General features: G+C 59.5%; 3 protein-coding genes across 9 annotated transcripts; 2 read left to right on the top strand and 1 right to left on the bottom strand.

The window, feature by feature from the left end:
* The first annotated feature begins 1,359 nt into the window (after positions 1-1,359).
* GNG13 (G protein subunit gamma 13) lies at positions 1,360-2,188 on the top strand. The gene is made up of 2 exons (XM_081132570.1): positions 1,360-1,485; positions 1,675-2,188. Exons 1-2 carry the CDS (start codon positions 1,388-1,390, stop codon positions 1,778-1,780), a joined length of 204 nt encoding a protein of 67 aa, XP_080988696.1. The 5' UTR covers positions 1,360-1,387; the 3' UTR covers positions 1,781-2,188.
* CHTF18 (chromosome transmission fidelity factor 18) lies at positions 2,153-11,152 on the bottom strand. 4 transcript variants are annotated; one of them, XM_081132568.1, is made up of 22 exons: positions 10,985-11,152; positions 10,584-10,763; positions 10,349-10,499; positions 9,995-10,163; positions 9,499-9,591; positions 9,352-9,404; positions 9,089-9,218; positions 8,379-8,588; positions 7,764-7,861; positions 7,405-7,528; positions 7,165-7,316; positions 6,883-6,976; positions 6,396-6,494; positions 6,189-6,319; positions 5,747-5,918; positions 4,643-4,867; positions 4,397-4,546; positions 4,174-4,304; positions 3,365-3,509; positions 3,125-3,256; positions 2,660-2,717; positions 2,153-2,586 (listed from the first exon to the last, which is right to left on the bottom strand). In XM_081132568.1, the coding sequence occupies exons 1-22, from the start codon at positions 11,073-11,075 to the stop codon at positions 2,450-2,452; spliced, it is 2,925 nt and encodes a 974-aa protein (XP_080988694.1). In that variant the 5' UTR covers positions 11,076-11,152; the 3' UTR covers positions 2,153-2,449. The 4 variants fall into 4 exon arrangements, with proteins under 4 accessions (XP_080988694.1, XP_080988695.1, XP_080988693.1 ...); XM_081132569.1 differs by having other exon boundaries at positions 2,154-2,586; positions 10,584-10,760; XM_081132567.1 differs by having other exon boundaries at positions 2,154-2,586; positions 4,397-4,867; positions 10,584-10,760.
* A 100-nt stretch (positions 11,153-11,252) lies between these two features.
* Positions 11,253-14,625, top strand: RPUSD1 (RNA pseudouridine synthase domain containing 1). Of its 4 annotated transcripts, none has more exons than XM_081131174.1 (6): positions 11,253-11,519; positions 12,108-12,247; positions 12,346-12,469; positions 12,562-12,664; positions 12,788-12,889; positions 13,428-14,625. In XM_081131174.1, the coding sequence occupies exons 4-6, from the start codon at positions 12,589-12,591 to the stop codon at positions 13,853-13,855; spliced, it is 606 nt and encodes a 201-aa protein (XP_080987300.1). In that variant the 5' UTR covers positions 11,253-11,519; positions 12,108-12,247; positions 12,346-12,469; positions 12,562-12,588; the 3' UTR covers positions 13,856-14,625. The 4 variants fall into 4 exon arrangements, with proteins under 4 accessions (XP_080987300.1, XP_080987299.1, XP_080987298.1 ...); XM_081131173.1 differs by having other exon boundaries at positions 11,273-11,519; positions 12,013-12,247; XM_081131172.1 differs by having other exon boundaries at positions 11,360-11,437; positions 12,013-12,247.
* The last annotated feature ends 1,679 nt before the right edge of the window (positions 14,626-16,304 follow it).

Raw genomic sequence — 16,304 nt, 5'->3', positions numbered from 1 at the left:
TTGGGGGCGGTGCAGATCGCGGGGCAGGCAGAGTGCGTGGGACTGAAGCCGGCTCGGCAGCGGCTTCACACAGGTAGGGCCCGACAGCGGAGGAGGGGGCCGTGGACAGCACCACTGCGACCCCGACTGGGATGCCCCCCACCCCACATGGCTGTCCACGTGAGACCCTGCTCTGGGGGGGTTGGGGTGCTGGAACTTGGGGTTTCTGGGAGGAGCCTGTACACCCCCTCTTGGCTACCCCGCAAAGATGTCCTGCTTCCCTGGGCTCTCACCCTTGCCCCTGGCTGGCCATCCCTTAACCCTCCTGGCCTGGCCACTCTCCCCAACCACCACAAAGACAAAGGCACACCTCCCCACCCCCCACACACTTCCGACCCAGGGTGGAGACTGTCCACTGTCCTACACAGCCTAAGGGGCAAGGTCATACTCCTGTCAGCCTCTGTGGACCACCTGCCCACCCCTCCAAGGTCAAGAAAGCCAGCCTCCTGGTTCCCAGCCTCAGTGCTTCGGGTAGTGGCTGGGGGGCAATGAGGGCCTCCCTGGGCCCCTAGGATGGACTGGGGTGGGAGGTCAAGGAGCAGCCTGCCCTCATGTGACCCCAACTGACTGGATCTAAGGCCTCAACCTGTGGCTTTGCCAGGCTCGTTCACAAGCAGAATCTGGGCCCTGCAGTTTGTGAAGTGCCAGGGGAGACATAGCAGCAGGAGGCTGCAGCTTCTGACCTCCAAGATCCTCGGCACTCTCAACCCCCAGCCAGAGATGCAAAAAGCAGTCAAATCCTTCTAGCCCCAGGATTAAATTGCCCTCAATGGGGGCTATGCCCATGCAAAGTAGGGGGAGGCACATGAAGGGCGCCAGGCAGGGTCCTGCTCTTTACATGAGGGCCTGGGCTACACCTACACAGCCAGGAGTGGGAAGCGGGCCTCACAGTGGGGGTGGGGGACTGGTGTGGGCTCCTGGGAACCTGTCTGTGCCATGTGCTGGTCCTGCTACCTCCCCAGCAGGGACAGTGAGTGCCCCATTCCTCTCCAACCCAGAGGCCCAGCCTTGGTAAGGCTTTGATTGGGTGGGGATGCAGAGCTAAGGGTGGAAAGTTTCCTCTGCAGTTAATTAGCCCCATGGGGGGAGGGTGCCTCATTAATAGGGCCTCAGATCTAGGCCCTGCACCCCAGTGCTGCCCGTGTGGATATGCAGGGTTGGTGGTATGGCCCCTAGGGGTCTCCCCAGGCAGTGGGTTGTCAATGTACAAGGATGGGGCTCCCTCCTTTTGTGTAGGGGTCTCACCAGTGGGGAGGGAGCATCTGGGGGCTATTGCAGGCTAGCATCTCTATTGCTTCTTCCTGTACCCTCCAGCCCCAGGCTGGCCACTTCCGAAGCCCCCGACCCCATGGAGGAGTGGGACGTGCCCCAGATGAAGAAGGAGGTCGAGAGCCTCAAGTACCAGCTGGCCTTCAAAAGGGAGATGTCATCCAAGACCATCCCTGAGTGAGTCCCCAGGAACCCAGAGCCTCAGCCTCACCCCACCCAGGGCAGCTGTTGATTTGCCTCTCATTTCCCTGCCCTGTGCTCATTTGCATAAGCTAAGATCAAACCCTCACATGCAGCTGCAGCCGCTGCGCAGCACTTCTGAAGGAACAGGTGCCCACCTGCTCACCCCAATCTCCCCACCCACAGGCTCCTCAAGTGGATCGAGGATGGGATCCCCAAGGACCCCTTCCTGAACCCTGACCTCATGAAGAACAACCCGTGGGTGGAGAAGGGCAAGTGTGCCATCCTGTGAGACCCCCACAACCCCAGGCTCATGCCTCTTTGTGAAGAGAACAGCTCTGTAAAGGTGTGGCTTTTATAGACTTTCCGGGCACTATCCCTCCTGGGAGCAGCCTGTGCCTTTCCCTTCCCCCTCTTCTCCCATAGGCGTGCATCTCCTAAACTCCAAGGGACCCCATGAGACTTGCAACCAGGGGAACAATAGGTAGCAGCAGCTCATCCTGGGCTAACCCCCTGAATCTGTCTCCAAGGCCCTTTTCTGTCTTTCCAGTGAGCTGACAGCAGCTGGGCCTTGGCTCACTTCTGTCACTGTGACTTATTTGTCAGTGAGCCAAAGCAGCCCAGCCTAGGCTCTCTCCTGTTGCTTTAGTCCTAAGACATTCCTTGTGTCACTGTCCTCAGCTTTAATAAATGTATTCTCAAAATCAAAATAAAAAGAAACAGAGAAAGCAAAGCTGAGGTGTCCAGTGTGGACCTGGGGACACCCAACATGACCTCAGGGTGTCTGGTGTAGATCTGGGTGTCAGTCATGAACATAGAGGCATCTCTGGGGCATCCGGTGTAAATCGGGGCATCCAGCATCGATCTGAGGTGTCCAACGTGGACCAGGGCATCTGGCATAACCCTGGGGAGTGTGGACTAGGGCGTCCAGTGTGACCCTGGGGTGTCTGGTGTGACCCAGCTACAGCAGGTCCCTGATATGTAGGTTGCGTCGCACGGCGTTGGAGACACCCTCCTTGAAGCGGAACCAGACGTCGCTCCTGCCCACCGCAGTGCCCATTCGCTGCTCAATTGTGTCAGTCTCAGGGGCTGTGTTCTCTGTGGGGGCCACAGGGTTGATCTTCTGCCCGACCCTAGCCCCTCCCTCCACAGCTCCCACCTCCATACACACCTGTGCTTACGGCTGCTGCTCTCCTGACAACCACACGACCGAAGAAATCCCTCTCAGTCTAAAGAGGATGGATGGTCAGGTTCATGGGGACAGACATAGAGGACACTCCCTGCCATGAGGGGAGAACTCTCCCAGGGAGAATGGGTCTCATAGGACCTCTGAACAGTGGCCCAGGGCTGGGGAACAGTCACCTCTCCCAGGCCCCTCCCCTCATTCTGTGCTGACCTGTCAGCAAGTGTCCCCTCTATCCCCAACCACCCTCACAGATGCGTGCTCCGTCAGGCAAGGGCAAGAGGTGCCAACAAAAGCCACTCTCCTGCCCAAGTGGGAAACTGAGCCCAGGCGAAACCCTATCCTGCTGAGCAGCAGGAAGCTGGACCCTTAGGTGGGTGCCTCAGGGCTTAGAACCAGCCTACACCAAGGTAACACAACCCCACCCACATGGCCACCTTCCAGCCCTCAAACCTGGTCTTCCAGGGCTGCTCTCTTCAGGATGCGCTCCAGCTGCTGCTCGTGGCTTCGGGGGTTGTGTGGCTGTGCCCCTTTTCCCCCAGCACCCTCCTGTGCGATCTTGGCCCTTGGGGGACTCCCGTCGACCTGGGTGTGATGAGAGGTGACTGGGCAGGGCCATTTCAAAGGCAGTGTCCACTCCGAGGGCACTGCCCTACCAGGCCCTGCTCTGCCCCAAGACAGAGGTTGGCTCACCTGGGGACTGTCCCCATCTCGGGCCAAGGCCTCTGCCCTTCGCATCTTCTCCACTTCGATCTCACGGGCAATAAGCTGCTTGGCCTGGTAGGTGAGGGGCTTTCGGGCAGGCAGTTCAGGAAAACGGCAGACCTCCTCCAAGTTCCTGCTCAGGGTGGGAGGGGCAGGACACCCAGGAACCCACTCAGTGGTGATAGGAGCAGAAGCAACCCACCGCAATAACACCAAATGCCAGAAGGAGAAAGCTGCAGGACAGGGTGATTCTGGCTCTGCTGTACCCCAACCTTGGGCCAGCAGGGGGATTACCCCTGAACCTCAGTTTCCTCAACCATATGTGGGCATGAAAAGGGACCTCCCCAGGGCTACAAGGGGAGGGAATGGGACAACATGGCGCAGGGCTGGGGCTCAGGCTGGGCTTGTGCTCAGGGACCACCATTACTGCCTCCTTGCCATCGGCACGGAGAAACACCTGCATCCCAAATGCACTGGGGCCCTTTCTGGGCAGCAGGACCCCAGGGGGCCACTCCATCCCCAAACCATCTCAGGGCAGGGAAACAAAGCCCTAGGGAACTCGAGGAACCACTGGGGCAGTGAGAGGTTCCGTAGTAAACCTCAGGTCCTGGGGCTATCTATCCCCAACCTGGGGGCCCACTTCAGTCACATATGGGCAAAAGCTGAGCTAGAAACGACACCCCTGCCAATCTCTGACAAATGGGGAAACTGATACTCATACGTCTCACCAAGGCCATGCTTTTAGACTCTGAGCCCAACCCCCCAGGACCCCTATTCCAGATGCTGCACAGACTCACGGTTCCAGCCTGTAGACATACTGCCCGTCAGGCGTGCGCTCCTGGCGGTAGGTTAGGCTGTAGGCAAGCATGGTGCCCACAAGGCTGGCCAGCTGCAGCTTCTCACGGGCACTGTAGAGCTGAGTGCTCACCTGTGGGCAGGTAGGCAACAAGTAGGAACACTAAGCAGTCAAGAACCCAGTTCCACTGGAAGCTGAACCCTCCTTCTCGGTGAGGCACTCACAGGGCGAAGCTTAGGCACGAGGATGTCCAGGAGAAGGCAGAGGGTGTCCAGGACAAGGGCCTGGGGCGCCGTACGGCTGCGAGTGGCTGGTGCAATACCTGATACCAGTGTCTGAATCAGGTTCTGCACCTGATTTGTCCGGTTCTGGGCCTGGGGTGGAGGGTAAACCAGAACCAAGTCAGCCAGAACCCGCCAGGATCCCAGGCCCGGCCTAGACAGGGGCAAGGGGCAGGGTGTACAGCACACCTCCTGTTGGCTACTGGGGAAGGCAATCCTTGGCACATGGCTGGAGGCGAACAGCAGGTGGAAGGCCACAGGCAGGAAGGGCTGATAGCGCAGCAACTGGAAGCTCTGGCTGTGGTAGGCGGCCTGGCCCAGCATGTCCTCAAAGGCCAGCCAGTCGAGGGCCGCACACACAGTACCCAGGCTGGAGTCCCGCAGCCGCAGCCGCAGGAAGTTGTCAAACAGGCCCTGTGAGTGGTGGGTCCCTGAGCCCCTCCAGCATCATGAACCCCTTGCCACAGCACAAGGGACCCTTCACTGCCCATCTGCCCTGCCAAGTCTGGGGTCTCGGGATAGCAGCAAGCACCAGTGAGTTGCCACATGGCCCTGAGGGGGAAGCCAGGAGGGGCCACCTGCTGCCCCAACTCTGGTTTGACCAAGATCCTGGGATGTGCAGGAAAGAACTCCCCACCTCCACACCTCCCTAAAGGAAGTCTGTCCACCAGAATTGAGAGCAGAGCCCCCACTCTCCTAACAGGAAGTCCCATTCCCTCCTGCCACTGCTCTGCCCTCAAAAACCATACATTTCTGGATTTGCAAGGACCTCGAACCACTAACCCAAAGCAGCTTAGAGAGACAGCATAAGCCAGGCTTTCAGGGTTGGGGGTGTATCTCTAGCACCTGCTCAGGCCAAAATCCCCACCTGCTCTAATCCACATGTCCCCATTCCCACAGCTCATGTCCAGAATTAAGCCCCTCCCAGCCACTGGATCAGGCTGCCCAGCTGCTGCCACACTGCTGGCAGCCAGTGATCCCATCAATCAAAATGAACCCCCCCACACACACCCACACCCAGCCCACTGCCATGCTGGTGACCATTCCCCTCCTAGCACTTGCCGTGACCATTCCCCTCCTAGCACTTGCCAACCCCTCCTCCAGCCCTCTGTGCCTGTCAGAGTCCCCTCAGAGGCCTCCCCGATGCCCTGTCTGCCCCACCTCACTCCCATCCCACCTGCTTTTTCTAGAGATTGGCACTATCTGAATTGTCTCCTGTTCACTGTCTAGAGACAAGGAAACACTCCCCCCACAATGCACCCTAGAAAGAAAGTTCAGGTCAAGTGTAGTTACCTGGACTACCTTCTCATGCTCACCCGCGGAGGCGACCACATGAAGAACATGGTAGAACCGTTGTGCAGCTGTGGTCAGAGGTGCCTTGGAAGCCTGGCGCCCCAAACCCATGAGCCCATCGCCCAGCAGGAGCATGTGGGTAGGCAGAGTTGGGTCCTGCCCCACACGTTGCCTACAGAAGGGTTGCTGAAGCTGGAGTGGAGCCCCCACCCACTTTATTCCTGTTGGCAGCACCCTCCCCACCTGAGGGAGCCCCAAGGAGAGGGGAGTGGGGGAGGCTGAGGCACAGCCTTGAAAGCAGAGCCCAGAGAGCCTTGGGTCTCTGTTGGCAAAGAGGGGAGAGGGGGTGCAGCCTGCACATGCAGGGTTGTGTTCAGGGCTGGGCACAGCAAATAACAAGGGAGAGCCTGGCCTGCGCACTCATTCTGGCCACCCCACCTACCTCTGGGCCCGGGGCAGCTGGAAGACCTCCTGCCACACAGAGAAGAGCCCCTTGCGCTGGTCCTTGAGGCCAACTCGTGTAGTTTGAACAGCCTGAACACTCAGCTCCCGCTGGCCCCGCCCATGCAAGAACTGGATATAGAGTGTGGGGGGTGAGAGATAGCTACCCCCTGCCCCACCCTACCACAGCCAGCTGCCCCCCACACACCTGCAGGGTGTTGATGCAGGCACGGATATCATTGTCTGTCTTCTCACAGAGGGCTGCCAAGGCACCCGGGTCAGCCTGCAGGCCCTGCCGTAGGGAGATCTGCAGGAGGCAAAAGCATGGGTACCCACCCTCCCCGCTCAGAGCCCCACCCTCCCCCCTCAGAGCCCCACCCTGTGGCCACCTCCTCCCTAGAAACAGGTGAGTAGCTGCTCTCATCCTACAAGAGACAAAGGCTGCAGATTCTATGGACTAGTCTCATTCCCCACTAGGGACCACCCAACACCAAAGACCAAAATGATCCAGTCACCCTCACACGAGGACCTGGAATGGGGGCAGGTGATGGAAGCAGCAGAGGGGATAGGGCCCTGGACTGGAAAGGGGAAGGATAGGAAGGGGAAGATGAGACCATGACAGGGGTCATGTTCCCTCACCTGGTCATCAGCCATACAGCCTGGGCCCTGTGTCCCCCCTCCCCACTCCCACTGACCTCCTGCAGCCGCTGTATGAGCCTGGAAGGTAATGTAGGCGGAAAGTGGAGCAGGAAAGCCTGCTGCTTCAGCTGCCGCAGAGAAGGCGCAAACCTGTAGGATGGGCACAGGATATGGGAGAAACACTCATGCCAAATCCCAGTCTCAAATCCACTGGGTGGTCAGGTGGGGCTGGGATATGCCATCCCAGGGGGTCAGGGGCCCTCTGCCCTCCTGTGGAAGCCCCACCCAGTGGAGCATCCTCAGGCCCCACCCTCAAAACCCTGCATCACCCTACTCACTGGTCATTACAGATGCAGATAACTGGCCTCATCAAGAGACCCTTTCCTGCTGGCAGCCGCCGCCCCTCATCCACCAACATGGCCGGGCCCCCCAGCTCTGCCTCCTTTGGGCCCTTGCGGTCAATGATGCTGAGGAGTACATTGATGGCAGCCTGGGGGGACATGCAGCTGGTGCAATAAGCCACAGCCCCCATTGCCCACCCACCACCCACCCACTGGCCAGGTACCCAGGAGGCCCACCGTGGGGGCCCCATCAATCTCGTCGATAATCAGGCAGTTGGGCTTCCCACCAGTGCCCAGCACCGACTCCATCTGCGTGGCCGCCTCAATGTGCGTGCGGAAGGCCTCAGGACTGCGGTCATCACTGTAACCATGAAGCAGGGGAGGGACCATCAGGACAGCTGTGGCCTCAGCCAGGGCTGCAGCCAGTGTTCCTGGCAGGATAATCTTCCAGGGCCAAGCTGCCACACTTACACCTCAAGGTTACCACAAGAGAAGAACCCACAACAGGACTGCTCCAAATCCCAATAACCCAAGATTCAACCAGACATATCAGTACAAACAAGAGGCCCAGAGGCCAGGCCTTCCCTTCCACTCACCTTGCGTTCATTTCCACCACACAGTAGCCGGCGTGCCTTGCAATCACGTGGGCCAGGGTGGTCTTGCCCAGCCCAGGGGGTCCACATAGCAACGCTACCTGCAGCCAAGATGTGAAGACATGCTGCAACCTATACTATGTTGGGGAGTACCCGGCCAACCACCAAAGCTGATAATCCTGTTCCATGAGGTTTGGTACTAGGGAATGTCCCTATCACCCTACACCCACCCCAGACACCAAATGAGAATGCCCACATGCTCGTGGCTCAGAATGAACACTTCAGAACGAGAGAAAACCCCGAATAAAGCAAGTGATGGGGGGACCTGACAGGGCCACAGCCATTACTGACATGACTGATCCCTTGAAGTCACCCACTGTCCACCACAATCATTCTTGGGGAGCTACAAGGCTTTTTGAGGAACACCAGCTTTACCAAAATCATTAGAACTCAAGTCCCATTCACATCACTGACACCCCACACTAAAACATCATCATGCCCACAGCCAGGGGTGAGTAAATGTGCGTGCCTTGTGGCCCCCAGAGGTGCAAAGGCACCAGCCAAGGGGTACAACCCCTGGGCTCAGAGGTATATGCAATGCAGATAGGTGGGGCTCACTTTTTGCCGGGGCCGCCGGCTCAAGTCCAGGTCAGCCTCAAGCATCTCCTCCAACACCTGCTCATGGCTTTTCCACTTGCTGGAAGCTGTGGCCTCCTTGCCAACCCGGGCCGGCTCCACACTGGGCCTGGGCTTCCGGGCTGGCCTCTCTCGGCCGAACACCACCAGATCCCACAGCTTCAGCCACTTGAGGAGGCAGCGGTTGGTGAACTGTGGGAAGGGAGGCATTGCCTAGGGGGACCACAAATGCCAAGAACTCCCCATGCCTGCCCCTTGTGCTGTCTGAGGACACACACAGGAACGCTGAGGCTCACTAACAAGTTGCCGATACCCACTCATCCTACTGGTGAGTGGCAGAGTGGGGCTCAAACAGGGGCCTCCATCCCCATAGTCCTGGCCCTAACCCCTCCAGGAGCCCTGCCAACCCCAGGGCCATCCCACCCAGGTGCATCAGCTGCTATGAGGAAAGGAAACAAAGGCTACAGGCTTGAGGTACTCTGGATCCTCAGCCCACATCATAGGTGACCAGCAGCATGCCGGCCCTGTACTAATCTCAGTTTTCCCATCTACAACTCAGCAAGGCAGACCAGTGCCCTGCTCTCCATTCTAACAATTCTATAGGCTGGTAATATATTATTTGGCTGGATCCTTAATTCCCCCCTCTTGGCAACAAGGAAGTCAAGCACACTTCAACAAGTACAAGGCCTCACATCATCACTGAGCAGTTCTGTGTAGTGCTGGGGCGCAAACTCATCCACCCAGAGGCAGTGCTGGGAGTCGTCTTGGCTGTTGGCTGGCACCTCCTCAGGGGCTTCCTCTTCCACCTCCTCTGTCCTGAGGCTAGAGAGCATTGTGCCCTGAGCTGCCTGGACTTAACCCCAATAGGGATTACCCCTGACCAGAATTCAGGCTGGGGGGTCAGCAGTTCAAGAACTGGTGAGGATCCCAAGAGCAAAAGAACCCACAGCATCACCTGTGCAGTGTATCTGAGAGTCGCTGGGCCTTTTCTAACAATCGCTGCTGCCGCTGTGAACAGTAAGGGTTGGGATCAGGATGACTCAGACAGCCTCAGTCATCCCAGAGCTACCCCTCTCATCCAGCAAACCCCAGCAGACCCCACCTCACTGTCAACCTGCTCCTTCAGAGTGGCAAAAGACACACCCAGCAGGTTCAGGTGTCCATGTCCATGCCACTGGATGTCCAAGAGAGAGCTCTGGGGGGGAGGAAAAGTAGTAGTCACCTCTGGAACCCCTCCTAGGTCATGGGGTTACCTATGACCTCCTCCCAACAATGCTCAGGAACCGAGGTGGCATTCCCTAGCACAAGCAGCTTAAAGATGGAGGAGCCCCCCCTCTAACCAAGGACTGGAAAAGGAAAAGCCACTAGGGGAGAGGCAGCTCTAGGACGGAGGAGAAGAAAAGTGGAGGGAGAAGAAGAAGGGAAAGAGGAGAGGAAGAGGGCCCTCCTGAGTAGATGACTGGAAGCCAGGTGAACTTCCTGAGGAGTCCCCAGGGTCCTAGTGTGGGTACAACCCTCAAGACTCTTTCCTGGGCAGCACCAAGCCCATGGGAAGGCTGTGGCCAGCCTGGCCACCCCCATGGCCAAACAGGACTCACCTGCACCCTAGTGCCCACTGGGTCAGCCCGTAGCACCAGAAAAGCACGGTCACCGCCCGTGGAGGTTACGTTGATATAGTCCTCCAGGACAGGGGGTCGCCTCAGGACCGGATTGCGAGTGGCTGGCGAGGCCCATTTGAGACCCATGTCAGCACCACCGTCCATGGTCCTGAGAAAGGACCAGAGCTCTCTTGGAACTTTTGCTTCCTGTTACCCTCCGGCAAGGAGCCCAGATCCACCCTCCGATAAGGAGCCCTCCCACAGGCCCCCAGCCACAGGCCTTGGGACCACGTCTGAAAAACGAGACCCTTCCAATTCCAAGACTCTAGGACACCTGTGCCCCAAGCCACACACCCCTCGTCCCACAGCTCAGCTGGGACCTCAGGACTCGGTGGGGGGGTGATGTCCTGAGGAGGGGAGTCAGGAAGCAGCAGCTCTTCCATCTCGTTCTGCTCAAAGTTCAGCCTCTTGACCGCCTCCAGCCTGGGACGCTTGATTTTGGGAGCTGGAGAAACACACACACGCTGGGAAGAAACAGAGGTGCTTCCCCTGCCTTGCACCCCACCCCTGTGGGGAGCTACAGACGTACTGAGGGGCAGGAGTCTGTCCCTCTGTGCATCGCTAGCCAGCTGCCTCTTCCTGGCATCCCGCTTGCGGTTCCCTGAAGGTCCACCTGGGGAACAGGGAGCTACAGCGTCCCCTCTAGCAAGGGCCTCCTCAAACGTCAGCCGGATCCGGTCCCTGGAGGATGACAAGGCCTCTGTCTCTGCTGGGAGAGAAGATTTCACAGCAACCGCCTCGGGGCGACCGACCTCCAAGCACCGTCATTGACGCTAGAAGGCCCTTCTCTCTCCGACAGGCCCCCGCCTCAGGTCGCGGCTGCCTCCAGCCTTCGCTGGCGTGCCCTTCTCCGAGTAGCCCTCCCGAACTCCCGGGGGCAGGCCAGGGCCCAGTCGCGAGCTACGAGGCCTCGACGAGACCCGCGCCCACCTTCCAGCTCCGCCAGCACCTCGAGCTCGGCCGCGAACTGGCTGTGGAAGTCGTCCTCGACGTCGGAAAGCTCCGGCTCGTAGTCCTCCATGGCCACGCGAACCCGACAAAGCCGCGGAACTCGCAGCCAGCTCCGAACCTCCCGCGCCACAGCTGCGCGCCGCTCCCGCCCCCAGCGTCCCGGCGCCGCCAATCTGTGGTCGGCGTGCCCGGCGGCGCTCGCCATTGGTTAGCGTGAGGGGCGGGGCGTGGGCGGGGCTGCGCGCGCAGGCCGGGTGGGGCAGAGTCAGGGCCTGGAGTCAGAACGGCAGGTCCCGGGGGCTCGCCATTGGCCCGCACGGCCGCCTGTCTGGGGGCGTGGGCGGGTGTGGGCGGGGCTCTGCGGGCAGGCCGGACCCGGAGAGAAGCGGCTCAGTGGCCAGAACGACAAGTCCCGGGGTCGTGGGTCGCGAGGTGCGGGGACGCGGGGACGCGGGAGCTGGATCCAGGGCGGGTCAGCGGCATCGGGGACCCGGACAGCGCGGCCCGACCGCAGGTCGGTTCCAGAGTGGGCGGGATCGCGGGAGGGGCTCGCAACCGGGATCCGCCCGGAACCCCTCGGCTTGAGCCCGTCACACGCAGGAGGTGGGGCTTCTGCGGAGGGGAGCTAGGGAACGAATGCGTGGGGAGGTGGCGAGGGTGGATTCCCCTTGCACGCGGCTAACCCGTGCCGCCCCCGGCTGGGAGGGGATACAGCAGCCTCTCCCCTTGACCCCTTCCCCACTCAGCAAAAGGCCCCTGATCTGTTGGGAAGGGTCGGTGTGAGCGGGCTGGAGAGCGAGACTGCTTCTCCCAAGGCCTGGGTCTGGCTGGGACTGCGGGACTGCCCCACGTCGGAGCAACTCTGGGAGCTCCCCTCACCTTGGCCACACTCTTACCCCAGCTGACACTCCTGCATAATTCAGGGGTGAGAGTTATAAGGAGCCCAGTGGATGCAGACACATAGTAGGTGCACGTGCTTGCCTGACACACAGCATCTGTGGCTTCAGACCCAGAGCCCTGGGGAGCAGGGTTGTCTACCCCACTTGGGCAGGCCCCCACCATGGAGCCAGGCAGCATGGAGAACCTGGCCATCCTGTACCAGAGCCGTGACTTCCTGGTGGTGAACAAGCACTGGGATGTGCGCATCGACAGCAAGACTTGGAGGGAGACCCTGACCCTCCAGAAGCAACTGCGGCACCACTTCCCTGAGCTGGCTGACCCGGACACCTACTATGGGTTCAGGTACATAGGAGTATAGCACAGATAGCCCAAGACAGCCTCCATTGGAGGGAAGTCGCTGCCCCCAACCTAGCCACTTCTGTCCCTTTGATCTATGCCAGGTTCTGCCACCAGCTGGACTTCTCCACCAGTGGAGCACTCTGTGTGGCCCTAAACAAGGCAGCTGCAGGCAGTGCTTACAAGTGCTTCAAGGAACGGCGTGTCACCAAGGCTTACCTGGCTCTGGTAAGGCCAAGCCAGGCCTGGGGCATGGGGACTCCAGTGCTCAGCCCACTTTGGCACGCCCTGAGTTTCAGGTGGGCTCCCCTGCCCTGCAGGTTCGAGGGCACGTCCAGGAGACCCGGATGACCATCAGCTATGCCATCGGCAAGAACAGTACAGAGGGTCGGGCCCACACCATGTGCATCGAGGGCACCCAGGGTACAGTGGGCAAGGGAGCAGGAGCCACGGGACATGTTTCATCCAGGGGGCCATGTGCTGAGGTGGACTGGGGCTCCAGGACTGATCCTGTCAACCCTCACAGTCTCCTTTCCTCACCCCCAGGCTGTGAGAACCCGAAACCAAGCCTCACGGAGCTGGTGGTTCTAGAACACGGGCTCTATGCAGGTGACCCCGTCTCCAAAGTGCTGCTGCAGCCCCTCACGGGTACGTTCAAGAACAGGGGCCAGGAAGCTTCCCAGGCTCCTCATTGACCACCTATAGTGTCCTGCCCCCAGCATGGTCGATTCCTGGTATCAGCATGTCCTCAAACAGTGCACTGCAGTGGCCTTGTTGTATAGGAAAGGAAACTGAGGCACAGAGGCAGAGTAGCCTGACTGGGGCCACCCCAGCCATCCCTGGCAAAGCTGATCCTCTCCCGCACACTTAACCCTCAACCTGTAGCTCTTGCCCTATAATTGGTCTTGCTGGTTTGGGTGTGAAGGCAGTGGGAAGGCTGGCCTGAGTTCTCCAGCGTACTGAGTGCCACCCTGGCCCTGCCCTTATCAGAGGTGACCCCAGAAGTTGATTTCCATTCTGAGTTCTTTTGTTCTCATCCATAGCAGGAAACAGGGAGGGTTGTTGTCCCCAGACATTGCATGAGGCACTGAGTTAGCAGCTGGAGACAGTGCTGGGTGTGACATGAGCAGTGGGTGGTGATCATGGAGTGGCACCCCCTTCTCACTGGCCTTCTCTCCCCACACAGGCCGAACACACCAGCTGCGTGTGCACTGCAGTGCCCTCGGCCACCCCATTGTGGGGGACCTAACCTACGGGCAGGCCTCAGGCCGGGAGGACCAACCGTTCCGCATGATGTTGCACGCCTTCTACCTGCGGATCCCCACGCAGGCCGAGTGCGTGGAAGCCTGTACGCCGGACCCCTTCGTGCCCACCCTTGATGCCTGCTGGAGCCCCCACACCCTGGTACAGCCACTGGACCATCTTGTCCAGGTCCTGCGAGCTGCCCATGACCCTAAACCCACAGAAGGGGACCCGGAGCCCTGCAGTACTTCCACGCATCTGCCTGGGCCAGGCCGGCCCCCACCACCCCCTGCCTGTGCCGCTGAGACAGAGGCTCAGCGGGCCTCATATCTTCAGTGGCTGTCAGAGTGGACACTGGAGCCGGACAACTGAGAGTGTGGGCCTAGTGTTGGGGTGCAGACTGGAACCTCCAGGTGGATAGGGGCTGCGGGTCAAAACCCTAAGCCCATCCCAAGGAGGAGGTGTCCCAGCCGCAGAGGACTGAAGCTCCACCCCAACTGTAGCAACCAAACGTGAAGAGGGACCAGTGGCCAGCAGGGGGAGCCAGGCAGCCATGGTTACGGAGGATGAAGGGCTCAGGTGGTGGGACCAGCCCCACCCCGGGGAAAGCAAGGCCTGCCTATCCTCCCAGAGCACCTTTCTCAATCCAGAGCTTCACGCCCAGGGCCCGTTTTGTAGACTTGCCCAGGGGTTGCCCTGGAAAAGGACCTGGGCCAGCCCTTGCTTGGGTGGGCTCCTCCTGGGCACCTAGTCTATCCCCCAGAGCGCCCTGCTCCTTACTCTGCTTGGACTTTCTGTGCCATCACCCCAGCTTGGCTGAGCCCTCCTGCAAATCCTGACTGGTCCCCCACCTCGCCAGTCCTGCCTTGTCCCTTGGCTTCTGCAGAACTTTGCCCATGGGTCTCCTGCCTCCACCCACATCCTACTCATCACACAAGGGGGTGGGCCTGGGCCGTTTTTTCTGGCCTGACATAAGTGCTGCTCTGTGGGGTCCTCCCCACACAGCCACAGGTTGTCAGACCTTAGCCTAGGAGCGAGGGCAGCCCGGCTCCTGCCGCCTCTTCCCCTACAGCACTCCTACATCATTCCAGCTGCAATTGGGCTCCAGGATTTAGAATAAAGGCTCAGTGATTAACCCTGTGAACAGCCATGACTAATTCTGATGGGGGAGTTACAAGGGGAGCCCAGACTCCTGCACCCTTCCCTGTACCAGGCAAACCTCTGTCCCAAGGCCCCCTGCAGGACCTAGGGCTGACTTCGAGGTCCTGGCTGCTGACCTGTACCCCCATGCGGTGAGCATCCTCCTGTCCTAGTTGGGGAGAAGCTGGAGGATCCCCAGCCCTTCCAGCCAAAAACATTGGGAGTATCCATCTAGTCTTTCCAGCATTCCTCATAGATCCACTACCCCTGACCACCATCATACTGGCCTTAGCGCCCTCCACCATGTCAGAATGCCATGGGAGGGCTGTTGCCTGGGCCACCAGCCAGCCTGAGGTCACCCAGCTGAGCCAGACCCCTCTCCAGTTGACAGAGACAGGTCCTATTGTGGGTCTCCTGGGCTAGACCTACCTGTGACCATATCAGGAACTCAGCTGGGATGGAACCAGAAGCAGCCACCATACGGCCTCTGCAGAGACCCAGGTCCCAGCCCCTGCCCCCTGCATATGTTTCCTCATCTGTAACAGGAGGGGCTGGAGCAAACCAGAGGGCCCCCCATTATGCCCATAGTGATAACCTAGACAGTCAGATGGTTAATGTAATATGCCCAGTATGACCAGGGGTGCGATGTGATAGCATCACCAGTCCCCATCCAGCACACCCTGCTTTTTCCAGTTTTCACACTTGCTGAGCCTTCTACCTCAGGACACATCACCTTGCTGAGGCCTGCCCCGCCTTTCCCCCTCCACCCTCTGCCCTTGCCCCCAGGCCCCCCTACAGCCCACACACAGGCTTCCAGCCTGGCTGCGGGGTCTGATCATGCTCCCCACTTACTGCTTTGTGGCCACAGGCAAGTTGCTCAGCCTCTCTGTGCTGAGTTTCCTCATCTGCGAAAGAGGCATTGAAGCTGTGCCATGAGCCAAGGCCAACTCTGAGGGAGGCAGTGCATGGAAGAGTCAGGAAAGGATGTGACACTACAGCCCAGCAATTGCACTGTTGCTGCAGTCATTTGGGGCTGCCCTGGAGGCTTAGCTGTAGTGGGCAGGCCAGCATGTGGCCTCCTGCACTTGCTGGCTGCTTCCTGTTCCCACCCTCTCTGAACTGTGGGAGTCTCCAGCCCTGGGATGGGTGGAAACCCCCAAAGCAGGTGACATCCCACTCCCCCAAAATCCCTCAGTGTATAGAGCCCTAGCAAGTCCTCAGCCAAAACCTGGGCCCCCATGGGGCCTGCACGGAAGCCAAGAGCGATCCACAACTGATCCCTCCAGCTGTCGGCTCCCAGGCTCAGGTCAGTGCCTCTTCTTGGCCATGAGGATGGTTTGTTGGGCACAGGTGGCCCTGTAATGCAGATGGCAGTCATCAGGCAGCTGATCCTGGGCTATAGGCAGGTCGGAAAGTCCCTCCTGTATTCACTCCTCCTGCTCAGCATTGGAGACCTGCTTGATGGATTGGCCCCTGGGCATGTGTGGCACACTCTCCACCATCAAGGCTGCCCACCTGGTGCCCACATGCCCTCCCTGGCCCTGGTACACAGTTGTATGGCTACATGCTCTGCTCTGCTCTAGCACCCACAGAACAGAAATCCCACCATACAGGTCACTAAACCTAAGCACCACAGTGAGTCCATATGTGCCTAATGTCCCTGCAGGGTACACACATGCAC

The sequence above is a fragment of the Miniopterus schreibersii genome, assembly GCF_964146895.1.
Source record: "Miniopterus schreibersii genome assembly, chromosome: 3".
In the NCBI taxonomy this organism is placed as follows: domain Eukaryota; kingdom Metazoa; phylum Chordata; class Mammalia; order Chiroptera; family Miniopteridae; genus Miniopterus; species Miniopterus schreibersii.
This window is presented reverse-complemented; position numbering and strand designations above follow the sequence as displayed.

What these genes read in the sequence shown, in the direction of transcription:
- GNG13 (XM_081132570.1), top strand. Translation starts at nt 1,388, where the DNA reads ATGGAGGAGTGGGACGTGCCCCAGATGAAGAAGGAGGTCGAGAGCCTC. An exon ending in TCATCCAAGACCATCCCTGA is followed by an intron (nt 1,486 to 1,674) that starts GTGAGTCCCCAG and finishes CCCCACCCACAG; the next exon opens with GCTCCTCAAGTGGATCGAGG.
- CHTF18 (XM_081132566.1), bottom strand. Translation starts at nt 11,075, where the DNA reads ATGGAGGACTACGAGCCGGAGCTTTCCGACGTCGAGGACGACTTCCAC. An exon ending in GGACAGACTCCTGCCCCTCA is followed by an intron (nt 10,500 to 10,583) that starts GTACGTCTGTAG and finishes GTGTTTCTCCAG; the next exon opens with CTCCCAAAATCAAGCGTCCC. An exon ending in GAGCAGCCCTGGAAGACCAG is followed by an intron (nt 2,718 to 3,124) that starts GTTTGAGGGCTG and finishes CATCCTCTTTAG; the next exon opens with ACTGAGAGGGATTTCTTCGG.
- RPUSD1 (XM_081131173.1), top strand. Translation starts at nt 12,066, where the DNA reads ATGGAGCCAGGCAGCATGGAGAACCTGGCCATCCTGTACCAGAGCCGT. An exon ending in GACACCTACTATGGGTTCAG is followed by an intron (nt 12,248 to 12,345) that starts GTACATAGGAGT and finishes GATCTATGCCAG; the next exon opens with GTTCTGCCACCAGCTGGACT. An exon ending in CCAAGGCTTACCTGGCTCTG is followed by an intron (nt 12,470 to 12,561) that starts GTAAGGCCAAGC and finishes CCTGCCCTGCAG; the next exon opens with GTTCGAGGGCACGTCCAGGA.